General features: G+C 39.4%; 1 protein-coding gene across 1 annotated transcript; it reads right to left on the reverse strand.

Moving 5' to 3' along the window:
• Positions 1-6,210: 6,210 nt before the first annotated feature.
• On the reverse strand, positions 6,211-14,947 carry MMP1 (matrix metallopeptidase 1). The gene is made up of 10 exons (XM_008020656.3): positions 14,765-14,947; positions 14,036-14,280; positions 13,794-13,942; positions 13,442-13,567; positions 12,222-12,377; positions 11,944-12,061; positions 9,263-9,396; positions 7,607-7,769; positions 6,977-7,080; positions 6,211-6,795 (listed from the first exon to the last, which is right to left on the reverse strand). Exons 1-10 carry the CDS (start codon positions 14,867-14,869, stop codon positions 6,686-6,688), a joined length of 1,410 nt encoding a protein of 469 aa, XP_008018847.1. The 5' UTR covers positions 14,870-14,947; the 3' UTR covers positions 6,211-6,685.
• Between the last annotated feature and the right edge of the window lie 414 nt (positions 14,948-15,361).

The raw sequence follows: 15,361 nt of genomic DNA on the forward strand, positions 1-15,361 counted from the left end.
TGGAAGGCTGAGATGGGAGGATCACTTTCCCCAAAAAATTTTTAAAAGGCTATACCATATAATCTAGGCATGTAGTAGGCTGTACCATAGAGGTTAAGTTTAATCCATGGTGTTTGCACAATGGAGAAATTGCCTAAGGACCTGTTTCTTAGAATGCGCCCCCATTGTTAAGTCATACATGACTGTGTATAATTAATTCAGGCCATTATTTTGTCATCTGTAAAATGGGGTGGATGTAACCACACTCACAGGGTTAATATGTACACTTTATGCTGGGGAACAAATCTCTTTTTATTTCACTCTAATACCTTTAACAGACAAAGCTTGTTGGCCCGACAAATCTATGACAATGCCCCTAGGCACTGATTTGATAAGTTGTGAGATGCCCATTTTCGCTTGAGTCATAACTTTATTAGTGTTGACACATCCTGTTAATGGATTTTATTATGTGGTAATGATACAATCAAAGTTTACAGTGTAGTAATAGCTACAACTATAATTGGGAGCCTATAGGGTAGCACATGCCTCACAGAAACGATGTTAGTATGTAAACTTGTCCTGCATTAAACCATGACACCTGGAAGAAATTAATGACCTGGAGCAGGTGAGTCCTATGTTTGTCTTTAAATAAATAATTACTTGTTAAACCTACTGAAGTATGTGTAGGGTCAGGCAAGGAAGCATACACAGCTCATATTTAAAGAAAGGTAAAACCCCTAGTATTGAGCTTCCACTGTATGCCAGTTCTTAAATGTGAGTTATTTTTAAACTTCAGAACAACCCAACAAAGTTGAGATTAGAAAAATTGAATAACAAGTTCATGATCAAAAGCTAACAAGTGGGAAGAGATGATTAAGAACTGCCAGAAAAAACCTTCAAGACTACAACTTGGACGTTTATCAGAAACCTCTTGGCTTCATTCCATATCTTTGCTTTTGTGAATAGTGCTGTGATAAACATATGAGTGCAGGTATCTTTCAACATAACGGTTTCTTTTCCTTTGGGTAGACATCCCACAGTAGTGGGATTGCTGGGTTGAATGGTAGTTCTATTTTTTTGGTCTTTGAGAAATTCCCATGTTGTTCGGAATACTATGCAGCCATAAAAAAGAATGACATAATGTCTTTAGCGGTAGCATGGATGGAAGTGAAGGCCATTATTTATGTGAAATAATTTAGAAACAGAAAGTCAAATACCACATGTTCTGATTCACAAGTGGAGGCTAAATGACGTGTACACGTGAGTATACTGTGTGGAATAATACACACTGGACACTTGGGAGGGTGGGAGTGTGGGAGGGAAAAGAGGGATGAGAAATTATCTAATGGGGGCACAATGTCTTCTATTCCAGTGATGGTTGCACTAAAAGCTCAGACTTCACCACTATGCAAAATATCCCTGTAACAAAACTGCACTTGTACCCCCCAAATATGTTTAAAATAATCATAATAATAAAAGTTTTAAAACAATCTCTTGGCTTGGACTTTGGCTCTTCCCCAACTTTTTTACTTTTATGTCTTGACACTTTATCTCCCATTCTTGAACTCACCCCTGAACATGCCTTCAATTTATCTCCTTAGCTTCTGTTCTTTTCTCCCAATTCTCTGATCATCCTGCTAATACAGCTGCTTCATTCGATCTATGTTTACCTGTTCTGTCACTTGCAGCTCCTCTTGGGCTGTGCTGCACGGATGTGATCCAGACAGAACGCAGGTCTACAATCCATTGCAATTTCAGTAACTGACTGAGAAATGCGTAATGGCTTTTCACTTCCAGTTTATCTAATTCTTGGGAAAACTGGTTAGCTATTAATTTTCAACACCCAAATACCTCTGATTTTGAGGTTGTACACATACACATATAATGCTGAGTCAACCGTGGTGTGACGCTGACTTCAGTATTTTGCAACTTCTTCTTTTGTTGGAAATTACTGGTTTTTACACAGACTCATAACAAGTGAAAAGTTCACCTCTTGCCCACGCTTTTAGTTCCAATTTGACTGCTTCACAATGGGAACACAGTTTATTGTTCGATTTTTGTTCATTTTTTCTCTATTCTGATAGTTTAGCCAAATATTGCAGGTCACTTATGCTTGCTATAGAAAATACTATCAATCGAAGGAGGCAAAGTATCAAAGTAGGAGTTAGACAGACCTCAGATTCATGACTTCAGTGTTGTGAAGATTAGAAAACATAATTTTATGTTGTGTCCTATAATGGCCATTATTATTTTAACAATACCTAAACACATACATTAATGCTATATGAATGTGGTTACTGTATTTCCAATGTGTAGGAAATACAGTTAACAATGTGTTATGTTGATTCCTTGGTGCAGTGGACTTTTCTGGTGGGAAGAGCCTCGTTGGGGAGGAAAGAAGCACTGAAGCACATTTCTGGCTTTAGGGGAATATGCAAAGGAAAAGGGAAATTACCATTTGTTGAGTATTTTCAACATGGCAGGCACTGTGCTAGGTGATCTAACCTCTTCTATCTTTACGACAAAACTGGAAGTTAGTATTATATTCCCTTTACCACAGAAAGGAAATGAAGATTCAGAATGGTCAAGATCACACAGAGTTGAGTGGCAGAGCAGATCTTGCAGCTTTGCACTGCAATTCATTGGCCAGAACACTTCCTCCTTAAGACACATGGGATACGTCTGGAAAAAAGCTACAACTTCCCCTTAGAGTGGTGTTTGGGGTTAAATTCTCCAAAAGGATTCAAACTGGAAGGCTAGAGCCAAACAAAACCCAAACAAGCCAAACCCCTACTTTCTAGTGCATTTCTGGGCTCAAAGACAATAGGGGAAATCTCTAAACACTCCTCTTGAATCACTCTGTATCATGTTTCTGAGGCTGTGTTAATTTGCTCTAGTAAATAAATACTGTCTGAAATAGTAGCTGTAATGGTAATTACCCTCTAGGTAAATCATCTGCCAGGTAGTTACCCACTAGGTAAGTCCACCATCATGATGTATTTGGTGTATGCAAGGGCTCCAATGATTAATTGAATGAGGTTGTGAGAGGATTACCCTCCTTGTTGCTTTTAAATCTCTGATGGTGTAACCAGTCTGTGCAATCCTCCCAGGATGTGACATTGGCTTTTTGCTGCTTTTGGTTTACTATTTTGGCCAGAGTTCAGGAGGAGCAGTTTCAGGGGCTTCTAGTTGGTGCTTCCTACCATAAAGATCTTATTCCAGACGTCAGGGAACAACCACAAGATGGTCTGTGGGCCCATTGGGCCCACTGTGAGATGACCTTGAGTCAGAACTCTATTTATCACTTTCCCTCATATGCCTCCTTTCTAAACTGGAAGGCCATTATACCATTTTGGGACCTGTGATACCAGGTCAGTTCAGATCTGGTATCCAACTGTCCTTGCAAAATCTGAGTACTCTTCTTCCCCAGTGCACAGTTACCCTGGTGGATGGCCTTATGTCCCTTTATGAGGATAATTTAAAAGATATATGTGATCCTTGGTATACAGTGGCATCACAGTTACTAAGATATGTGTGTGTGTGTGTGTGTGTGTGTGTTTGAGAGAGAGACTAGGTCCCCCTGAAGGAGGATTTCTCTCTCCATATATACACATACATATATATATACACACACATATACACATACATATATGTATGTTTTGTATGATTTGTGTATACATATGATACCTATACATATTAGGCATGTTTTGTATTATTTGTACATACATATGATATGACAAGTATGATTCATATATACATATGTATATATAGTATATGTATGTATATAAATGGAGATATTTATGTATGCATATATACATACATATGTATACGGATATGGATGTGTATGTATGTACATGTATATACGTATACATCTGTATGTATGCACTTTTTCCATTCTGCTATCCCATCATCTTTAATAATACTAGAGAGGCCAATTCCCCAGAAACACCTCATACTCTTAACCCACCCCACAGAGAACAGCTACCACCAGATATCTCTCAGACACCAGTGTGTACCCTCACTAGTGTGGTCCTTATGGCTTCAATGAAAGCCAATGAAAGGCGTGCCTTCTGGGCCTTCCCAGGCAACAGAGTACGCTGGTGGGTTCTTTACTCTCATGTATTAGATTCATTTTAAGGTTCAAATCTCTCTGTGCCTTCTGCCTTCTTCCTCAAAATCATGCCACAGAAATTCTGGCATCTCCACCACATATACCATAGGACATCATTGTGTCCAAGATTTGAGAATCCATGTCAGCAGAGTATTAGACAAGCTCCTGGTTTCCTTTCTAGAAAATTGTATCCCAAGTCAAGAATGTGTGTATTTATGTCAATAAATACTTCCCTCTCCAGCCTTATATCCCCCAACTTAATCCAATGCCTTTCAGATTTACTCCCATATGTGTTTCTTTGATTTTTGATGATACTTAATGCCCAGGTCCAATAAGTCTTTTGGTTAGTAACCTATTTCCTACCATTACTAGGATCTGAGCTATGCTGAGACCTGATCTTAGTCATTTGCTGAAAATAATGAGCAGAGGGAAGAGCAATTTGGGAGGAGGGCAAGCATTATCTTGTGAGGTTTTTGTCTCAAATGAGGTCCTTATCAATTCTCCATGCAAGCGTAGATTCTGCTCCTCTGGCAAGAAGGAGGTACTACTTCTACCTTTGTAGAGCTTGCTTCTGCCTATGTAAAGCTACTTGCAAGACTCCTGTCTACATAAACTTTCCTCCCAAATTAGTCATCATAAACTAGTGATTATCTTGACAATCACTTCCAAATATAAAATCTTATATTTTATATTATACTTAGCAAATAATATTATTAATATAACATTATAATATTATATTAGCAAATAAAAGTTGTATATATGTTTAGAGACAGACTCTCACTCTGTAGTAGATGATATTAGCAAATAAAAGTTGTATATATATTTAGAGACAGAATCTCACTCTGTAGACCAGACTGGAGTGCAGTGGTGATATGGTTTGTCTCTGTGTCCCTATGCAAATCTTGTGCGGAATGGTAATTCCTCAGTGTTGGAGGAGGGACCTGGTGGGAGGTAATTGAATCATGGGAGTGGATATCCCCTTTGCTGTTCTTGTGATAGTGAGTTCTCACAAGATCTGGTTGTTTGAAAGTGTGTAGCACTTCCCCCTGCTCTCTGTCTTCCTCTTGCTCCAGCCATGTAGGACATGCCGGCTTCTCTTTCACCTTCTGTCATGATTATGTTTCCTGAGGCCTCCCCAGCCATGCTCCCTGTACAGCGTGTGAAACCATGAGCCAATTAAACTTATTTTCTTTATAAATTACTCAGTCTGTGGTAATTCTGTATAGCAACGTGAGAACGGACTAATAAAGTGCTGGGATTATGACTCACTGCAGCCTCCAACTCCTGGGCTCAGGTGATCCTCCCATCTCAGCCCTCTGAGTAGCTGGGACTACAGGTGTGTACCACTATACCCAGCTATTTTCAAAATTTCTTTTGTAGAGGTGGAGCCTTACTATGTTGCCCAGGCTGGGCTCAAACTCCTAGGCTCAAGCAATCCTCCTGTCTCAGCCACCTAAAATGCTAGGATTATAGGTGTGAACCACCATGGCCAGCCTAAAATTTGATTTCCTACTTAAGCAAAGTCTACTGAAGTTTGTGTAACTATTTAAAGCAGTTATCTCCAGCAATTCAGCTTGTTCTGTCTTGTGGCAACTCTCTCATGATGTACTTCTACAACCACCACAGAAGGACAGAAGGAATAGACTACTAGAGAAATTTCCACCAGCAATTAAATGTTCCAGTCTGAAAATGATATTTTTCACTTCTTCACTCAACCCACTGGTTAGAAGTAGTCAGATGCCCCACTGCCCACCACCCAACTCTGCAAGGAGTTGGACTGTGGGAAAATGGAACCCTCCCATATGTTCAGAAGAGAGAAAATGACATACACCTAGAATGCTCTACCATAATGTCACTGATTTTATCTAAAACCGCTTTTGGAATCCATACATGGGGCAAGGGAAACGGATTCCCCTCCCTCACCCCAGTTTATGTAGTATAAATTCCATGTGAATAGAGAATATTTGAGATTTTTGTATATCCTAATTTCCCACATGAATTTTTTTTATATTGTCTACTTCCCATTTCAAATTTGAAAAGCAGTCTCTGTAAGTGTGACTGTGTCATCAGAAAATAACTAATAAATATCATAGAAAGTATACAAAACAGTAGAAACAAGGTTGACTTTATTTCAAACATAAAACTCTTTATTTTGTGTAAGAAGAGTTATCCCTTGCCTATCCAGCGTGACACTAGTGACCGCACATGTGTTCTTGAGCTGCTTTTCCTCCAGTGAAGACTCATGTCTCCTGTCTCTTCCTGTCTTGAAAAGATATGTTTGTCACTGAAGCTGCTCTCTGGGATCAAGGTCAGAGTTGTATACTCTGGAAAAGATCTTTGCAACTCTGGCCTATATGAATCCATAAGCCACGAACTTGACTTTTCGTACCCACCATTTGTGGAACTAAATTATATCAGTACAAAAAGGGCTACATTCTAAATTGTAAAAAAATATGCAAAATGATGTATAAATAAGATTATATTCTGTGTATCAGTGATTCTAGAGGTTAAAAATGAGTGAAAAAATAGACAGTTCTTCAGGAAAACACCTCCTTTGGACTCACATAATGTATTTTCCATTCAAATTAGTAGGGTTCAATTTTTTCTGCAGTTGAACCAGCTATTAGCTTTCTGGAGAGTCAAAATTCTCTTCGTTTTAGGATCAAATTTGTATTGCCTTGTTCCATGGAAGAAATAGAAAAATCCTAGAAACAAAACAAAAGAGACTTACTAAATTATACAAGTAGTTTCTAGGTTTAACTTCAATTCTTGAGAAACCAATTCATTTGTGAGTGCAGATCTTTTTGGCATTTGTTGTTCCAACTAACAATAATGATGCTATTGCTATGGCAATGAAATGGAGGAAATACATGCATATTTGCTTACCGTCTTTCATGAAAACAGCATCAACTTTGTTGCCAATTCCAGGAAAGTCATGTGCTATCATTTTGGGATAACCTGGGTCCATAGATCGTTTATATTCATCATACCTGGTCAGAAAAAAGTTAAGAGTGTCAGACCTTTTGCTAAACATGTACACTCTCAAAATCATTACAGAAAATATACCATGAGGAATTTAACCAGAATATTTCATTTTATAGATCATTTGTGAAATGGGGAGTAGATGGGGTAAGGTGGAATATTGGGTGAACTAAAAGGCCTTTAAGGCCCCTCTGAAATCCAACATCGAATTCTCCAGTAGGTTCTATGCTATGTCCTATTGAGGTAACATACTATGGAAGATAAGTAACTTTTGGCCAAAGCAGCTCTGTTAAGATGAATGCCCTCAATTCTACATCCTTTTAAAATTCATCCCCCTACATTCTCTGGATTCCCAGTACAGGCATTGTGTGATGACTACTGGTCAACAGACTAAATAGATGATAGATTGGCACCAGCCATTTGCAGAAAAGGATGCTGGCCAAGGCAGTTTGAGACTCACTTTGAAATGGGGTGTTCTAGAACTTTTTATGTAGAAAGAACTGAGGCCCTAACATTCTCTGCACTTAAACTTACCTCCAGTATTTATTAGCAACAAAGAAGTAGGTTTTTCCAGTGTTTTCCTCAGAAAGAGCAGCATCGATATGCTTCACAGTTCTAGGGAAACCAAAGGAGCTATAGATGTCCTTGGGGTATCCGGGTAGCACATTCTGCCCCTGAACAGCCCAGTACTTATTCCCTGCCAATCAAGAAACAGTGATGAAAACACTTGCCTAAGACTTCACTAGGCAGTAAGTTAATTTCTAGGTAAGTTCTTAGTTTCACATGCTAGTGCAGTGCCCTGGCTGCAGATTAGAATCATCTAGGGAGATTTTTGAAAATACTGATGCCAGGACCCTATCCCAGACCAATTAAATGTGTCTATCTTTTGAAGCTTCTTAGTTGATTCTAATCTGCAGCAAGCTTTGAGAATGACTCATTTATGGGATTGGGGGCTTCTTTCAAAAGTCAGATGTTCAAATGACTAAAGAGTTAATTATGCCACCTTGGTGATAGAAACTTCATTTCTCCAGGTTTGCTCATGGACTGTGGAAGTTCAAACAATTTGTATAATAAAGAGAAGAGTGCTGTAGTGACTCACAACCTATAAGGATTTGCAATCCTGGATTCAAATCACTGCATTTGGCTAGAAGACAGTTCCAAATACTTGAATTAATGCTGTGTCCAGTTTCCGTGTTTATACTCAGTAAGCCCCTCATCACATAAAGCTGGTCTCATATACTAAAGCCAAGATTTCTCTTATTGTACACACGTTCTATTTACTCCTCATGAAAGAGGAATGTGAAACTTTCTGTCTCTAACATCCCTTTAATTTCATAATTTAAAGGCTAGAAATTCTGTTTCAAAGCATTTGGCCCACCTGACCTGCATTTAATTCTTTGCCTTGAGTGTATGGCTGAGTCAAATGTCTTACTCATTGTACTATGCTAAACACATGTTTGTAAAAATACTTGTGCATGACACAGTGTCTTCAAAGTCCAGGAGCTGATCATTGGATTGTGTTTCATTCTGACAGAATCGAAGAAGTTTCTCCCAATCAATTCACAGTATTCAGAACTTCTCATAATTTGATGTGCATATGAATTGCCCACGAAATTTGTTAAAATTCAGATTCTATCAAAGAAGATCTGAAGCAGGACCTGAGATTCTGAATTTGTAACAGATTGTCAGGTGATGCCAATGCTGCTGGTCTGAGGACCACACTCTTACAGCAGGCCTGTGGCATCCCCTATCTTAACTGCCTACTGAGAGCCTCTCCCCTTTTCAAGAGGGTAGTTTGTACTGAAATAGAGTCTAGGAAATCATACAAACAAAATCTTTCTATTCCATCCTCTGTAGGATTGGCCCAAGTCTTGATTTTTACTTTGAGTATTCCCAGGAATATGAAGGGGGTTTTAAATACGTAGTTCATGCAGAAAACATTTTTGTAAATCTAGATTCACTAAAAAGGCCAGAACATTCTTTCTCTAGTCATTTGCCTTTTGTTTAAAATGACTCCAAAATGCACTATGCACTGTTTAGTTAAGTTGATGGACTTCCACTGATTTGGTTGGTGAGACTGAGATTTTCAAAAGTCCCTGGAGAGAATGTAGCTAGTACCCTTATATCTCAGCCCCAAAGGGAATAAAAAATTGATTTATTAAAACAGTGAAAAATAATTAGAAGGATTACCTTTGAAAAACCGGACTTCATCTCTGTCAGCAAATTCGTAAGCAGCTTGAAGCCCTTTTGGCAGTTGTGGCCAGAAAACAGAGATGAAATTGAGCTCAACTTCCTGGTAGAAGGGATTTGTGCGCATGTAGAATCTGATTAGAAAAAAAGAAAGAAAAGTTTCCATCTAATTTCTGGTAATCTCTGGCAGATATCCAGCTCCAACTCCTTCTTGTTGCTGGCACTAGAGGTGTGCTGGTAAATGTTTAACATTCAGCTCCCCAAAGGAGGGTTGGTTTATAGCATTTGCTGATTTCACTAGGTTGAAATACTCCCATTACGATGAATTTCACGAGTCTCAGTGGAGCACCGTTGTACAGCATACAAATAAAATAGGCACAAGTAACTTTAAGAACATAAACAAGTAGAAAAATGCAGTAAAATTATGACAAAGAGATGAGTTTTAATTATTTTTATTACCTTTTAATGTAATTTAATTTTGTTTATATAATTTAAGTTTTATCTATTTATTTTTTATTTATTTACTTTTTTGAGACAGAGTCTCACTCTGTTGCCCAGGCTGGAGTGCGGTGGTATAATCTTGGCTCACTGCAACCTCTGCCTCCCAGGTTCAAGGATTCTCCTGCCTCAGCTTCCTGAGTAGCTGGGATTACAGGTGCAGGCCAACACGCCCAGCTAATTTTTGTACTTTTAGTAGAGACAGGGTTTCACCGTGTTGGCCAGGCTGGTCTTGAACTCCTGACCTCAAATGATTCCCCCACCTCGGCCTCCCAAAGTGCTGCGATTACAAGTGTGAGCCACTGCACCTGGCCTATAATTTAATTTTTAATAATGGCTATGGTTCACAGTTAACATGCAAAATTCTTCAAAATTTAACAGTCAGCTTTGGTGAGCCATTAGGGATCGGCTGTGCACATTACCAGCTGGACCATGACTCTAATATCCTGTATTTAGTGATTACTTACAACACACCAGGCCCAGTCCTTACATCAAAATTTAACAGTCAGCTTTGGTGAGCCATTAGGGATCGGCTGTGCACATTACCAGCTGGACCATGACTCTAATATCCTGTATTTAGTGATTACTTACAACACACCAGGCCCAGTCCTTACATCAGACCTTATCACAAGGACACTACAAGAGAGTATTTGAGGATGAGAAATTGAGGTCAGGGAGACTAAGGGAGGTATGTAAGGCCACCCAGCTGGTAAGAGGCTAAGGTTGATTTTTAAACTGAGGTCTGGCAGCCACTCCCTTTGTTGTCCCTTGGTTAGTAGTACTTACACAAAGTGGATTATTGAGTTTATAGGGACTAGGGTAACAGCACAGCATGGACCGTCATGTGGGCTGACACAGAAGAGCTCCAGATTCCAGGCCACAGGGAAGCCTATGGCTTTGGCTGTCAGAAACCTGACTTCTAGGTCCCATCCTGCCTCTGCCTGGCTGTGATGCCTTAGGCAAATCAGTTACTATCTCTATCTCTAGCATTTCATGTCTCCCCGAAGTGGCGACATTTAAATGATCTCTGTGTCCTTTCAATTCTGGCAAATTCTCAAATTGGTCCCATTCCACCTAGTACTATTTGGTTTGATAGGTGTGTCCTGCTGTACTGAGAGGTTTCCTTTAAAACCATCTGTTTTCTTAACTTGTCCCAGCATTGAACCACACCCTGTATAGTTTACCTCCAGCCTTATCTTTTACACTTAAAAACTCAAGAGTGGGCAGAAAGAATTATGAGCCAGTGCCCGGAATTCTAGGAGAGATGCAACTACAGAGTAGTAAAACAGTGCCACAGCACTTGAAAGGCTGCAGAGAACCAGCCTTTCAGACCACCCTGAATTTCTATGTGTTGATCTTTCTGTGGACTACATCATTCACCAAATGCAGTGTGCAATAATACACCAAAAGAGTGTGTTATTTTGCCTGATCCTTTAGGAATCACTATGGTACCGACAGCAGGCCTCCTCCTTGCATGTGAGATGACCCCAACCTTTTTGAGTCCACATGCTGCAGAGGAAGTACTGGGATTCTTCTCTGAAGAGGGAAGCACCACGTTACCCCTATCTGTCCCAGGAGGGATTACATCAGTTCTTGGAGACTTTCCCAGCATTGGCTCTGTCCCATCTCTTCTCCTCTGGGCCTCCAGGGGGCAACAGAGACCCTTCAAGAAAATAGGCTTTGGGAGGGCCATTTTTCCAGGCTGGCACGGGAGATAATTAAAGGATGGCTATGCAACCCTTATCAGCGAGACGTTGCTGTGGAAAGGACCACTTTCTCCTAAGAAAGTCTTATGATACTTATCATCATAAAGAGTCGCATAATGAAAAGAGACCTGAAGTAGGGGACAGAAGACCAATAACTGCTCTGCTACCAATGAGCTCTATGTCCCCAAAAAATCTCTTTCCTTCTCTCTGACTTACTTTGCTGATCTGTAAAACAAGACCATACATACTGATTTTCTAAATCAACTCTATTTTCTGAGGATCAGATAACCTAATACATGTAGAAAAACAAAGTTGTTACAAGTACATTATGTTGTACAAATGCATGCAGTTGCTACCATATAATTATAGATGTAAATCAGTGTGAAATAAGTAACATGTGAAGCATAATCGTTAACCATAGTAGTGAATGTTGTTATTATTACAAATGCAGATCACAAAGAAGAGCTGACATCTCACCTGTCTTTAAAGAACATCACTTCTCCCCGAATCGTAGTTATAGCATCAAAGGTTAGCTTACTGTCACACACTTTTGGGGTTTGTGGGCCGGTGGGCTGGACAGGATTTTGGGAACCTCCTAATGAAAACAAAATACCTGCAGTTAGTTTTGCCTAGTGTTAGAAAACTACATAAACAATGAAGACAGCTTCTTCAAGGATATCGCTAATGACTATTTTATTTGAAATAGGTATAAAGACCACCAGGTCCTTGTCGGTAATGCTTTTCTCCATACTCACCATATATGGCTTGGATGCCATCAATGTCATCCTGAGCTAACTGAACATCACCACTGAAGGTGTAGCTGGGGTACATCAAAGCTCCGATATCAGTAGAATGAGAGAGTCCAAGAGAATGGCCGAGTTCATGAGCCGCAACACGATATAAATTGTACTCTAAAAAGGCCAATACATCCATTTGTAATTATTTGAAATGTATTCAGTTTTGAGACATTTAACTAATAAATAATTTACAACTACAAGGAAGAATGCTCCTATTTTATCAGTGACTTTTTGAAATATATGTATGTATATCTTTTTTCCGAAGGCAGAAGGCATGCATTTATTAACAATGAAGAGACAGGTTACAAATCTAAACTCTATGATTACACTGATACAATTAAAAGACAAATTCAGCTGACTGAAAGCCCACCACGGATTAGTCAATATTATCAATGATTAAATGACACGTATTATTTTGCAGAGAAACAATAAAGTTCTATTAACTTTAAATATTTTTCTTTTTCTTTTCTTTTCTTTTTTTTTTTTGAGATGGATTCTTGCTCTGTCACCCAGGCTAGAGTGCAGTGGTACAGTCTTGGCTCACTGCAACCTCCGCCTCCTGAGTTCAAGTGATTCTCCTGCCTTAGCCTCCTGAATAGCTGAGATGACAGGCATGTGCCACCATGCCTGTCGAATTTTTATGTTTTTAGTAGAGACGGGGTTTTACCATGTTGGTCAGACTGGTCTCGAACTCCTGACCTTGTGACCTTCCTGCCTCAGCCTCCCAAATCACTGGGATTATAGGCATGAGCCACTGCACCCAGCCTAACATTTAATATATTTCTTATTTACAAAACTGATAAATGTTGACTGCTGGAAATTTTGGAAAATACAAAAAGCCTTCATTTTCTTTAATTTTCATGTAAGTTTATGACCACTGTTAAATTTTGCTGTTTTCTTCTAATTAAAAAGATTTAATGTTGATGCCCACAAGTAAAACATCAAAGTTTTCAACATTTTCTTAATAAAAATTTTAGAGTGGCCTAGTTGTCACTGCTAAGATGTTGTTAGCTGGCAGAAAAGATCTTTCACTTTTCTAAATATATCACTGATTTTCTGAGTGGTAATAGAAAAATATATACTTCTACGAATGATTCTTTCAACTAAATCAACCAATATTACAATGAAACATGAAAGGGAGGGGGGAGAATTGAGAGAGGCAAATTTGATTGACTTACCTCTGAAATTGTTGGTCCACCTTTCATCTTCATCAAAATGAGCATCCCCCCCAATACCTGGGCCTGGTTGAAAAGCATGAGCAAGATTTCCTCCAGGGCCATCAAAGGGAGAATTGTCCCGATGATCTGAAAGAAACAGAATTCAGTGAAGTTTCCTTGTGGTTCTTATGTAAGCTAAGCCAGCAGGGCAAGCATTAGCTTTGTTAAGAGGCCAAAAGACTTCCATCAAATGTGATGCAGTTTCCCTCTTTGAGCCCATAAAATCAACATTCCTCTTAAACAAGCAATTCCAGCTGCACAGCTACGAGATTTAAGGGCAAGGTGAGGTTAAGATTCTACAAGAAGAACTTACCTCCCCTGACAAAAGATATCATTATGTCTGCTTGACCCTCAGAGACCTTGGTGAATGTCAGAGGTGTGACATTACTCCAGAGTTGAAAGGCATTCTCAATGGCCTGGTCCACAGCTGCTCTTGGCAAATCTGGCGTGTAATTTTCAATCCTTAGAATGAAACAAGATAGAGACACATTGGACATGACTTCTTACCACTATCGTGGGAAATAGCTCTCTCACTCTGGCTCTCCATCTGCCTACCTGTAGGTCAGATGTGTTTGCTCCCAGCGAGGGTTCCCCTCCGTGAGGACAAACTGAGCCACATCAGGCACTCCACATCTAGGCTGCTTCATCACCTTCAGGGTTTCAGCATCTGGTTTCCCAGTCACTTTCAGCCCAAAGAATTCCTGCATTTGCTTCAATTTTTCAACCACTGGGCCACTGTTTCTCTGCTTTTCAACTTGTCTCCCATCATTCTTCAGGTTGTAGTATTTTTCCAGGTATTTCTGACAAAAGAAAATTATCGAAACACAGCATGGAAAATCTTTCTCATTATTCTAAAAATTGATGGCATTAAGTTTTAGCCAGAACAGAGAACTGCTTTTAAAGCTTGTGTTTAGATTTCGCAGTTGCTTTTATCCTTATTTTTGGTGAGAAATGAAATTTCAGAGTAGAAATGTTCCTACTATTAATTACTGTGAAGTAAGAACTTCATAGTAGAGTAATTTTTATAGAGCAAGATTTGCATACTGTTACAAGTCTACAATTTGTGGAGAGAGGTTTGGATGCTGTTCCTTTAGTTCACTCTCACCTCCAACTGGAAAAGGAGAGCCTATGCATGGCTAGATACGTTTTGGGGGAGGGTGCTGTTTCTAGCAAAAAAAAAAAATCTCTTTATAGGAAATCCATCCTTAAAAAACTCTATTATATTACTGCAGAAAAATACAAACTAAAGATTTGCATTACTGTCAGATGCAATGCAGCATTTACCTGGACTAAGTCCACATCTTGCTCTTGTGTTTCTAGAGTCGCTGGGAAGCCGTGAGACACCACACCCCAGAACAACAGCAGCAGCAGTGGAGGAAAGCTGTGCATACTGGCCCTTGTCTTCTTTCTCAGCCCAAGGTAAGTGATGACTTCTCAGCTTCCTGTTGCTTCAATATCCCAGCTAGGAAGCTCCCTCTGTATATATAGAGTCCTTGCCTTTCTAGAAAGACAGAGGCTATGTGACTCATGTTTTACAACATCCTCTTGATTAACTATGAATAGATTAAGCAATCATTAGAAATGGTGACTCCTAGCAGCTTACTTAGAATCACCTGGTGTTGCAATGTCATGATTAACTTCAAACAAGACGTGTGTGAAGGAGACACACTCTGCCATGTAAACAGTGGTTTCCTCCAATTCATTTCTATCTGATTTGAGAAAGGCTCTTGTTATATACACAGGTCAAAGAGTACTCCATGACCTTTTTAAAAAAGACTTATTTCTGATGGTCATAAAGTGCTACAGGTTTCCCCACACACCTTGCTCCCAGGGCAGAGGGTGGAATTACTAACACTGCGCACCTTATGGCTGTTCATCACC

The sequence above is a fragment of the Chlorocebus sabaeus genome, chromosome 1 (genome assembly GCF_047675955.1).
Source record: "Chlorocebus sabaeus isolate Y175 chromosome 1, mChlSab1.0.hap1, whole genome shotgun sequence".
NCBI lineage: Eukaryota > Metazoa > Chordata > Mammalia > Primates > Cercopithecidae > Chlorocebus > Chlorocebus sabaeus.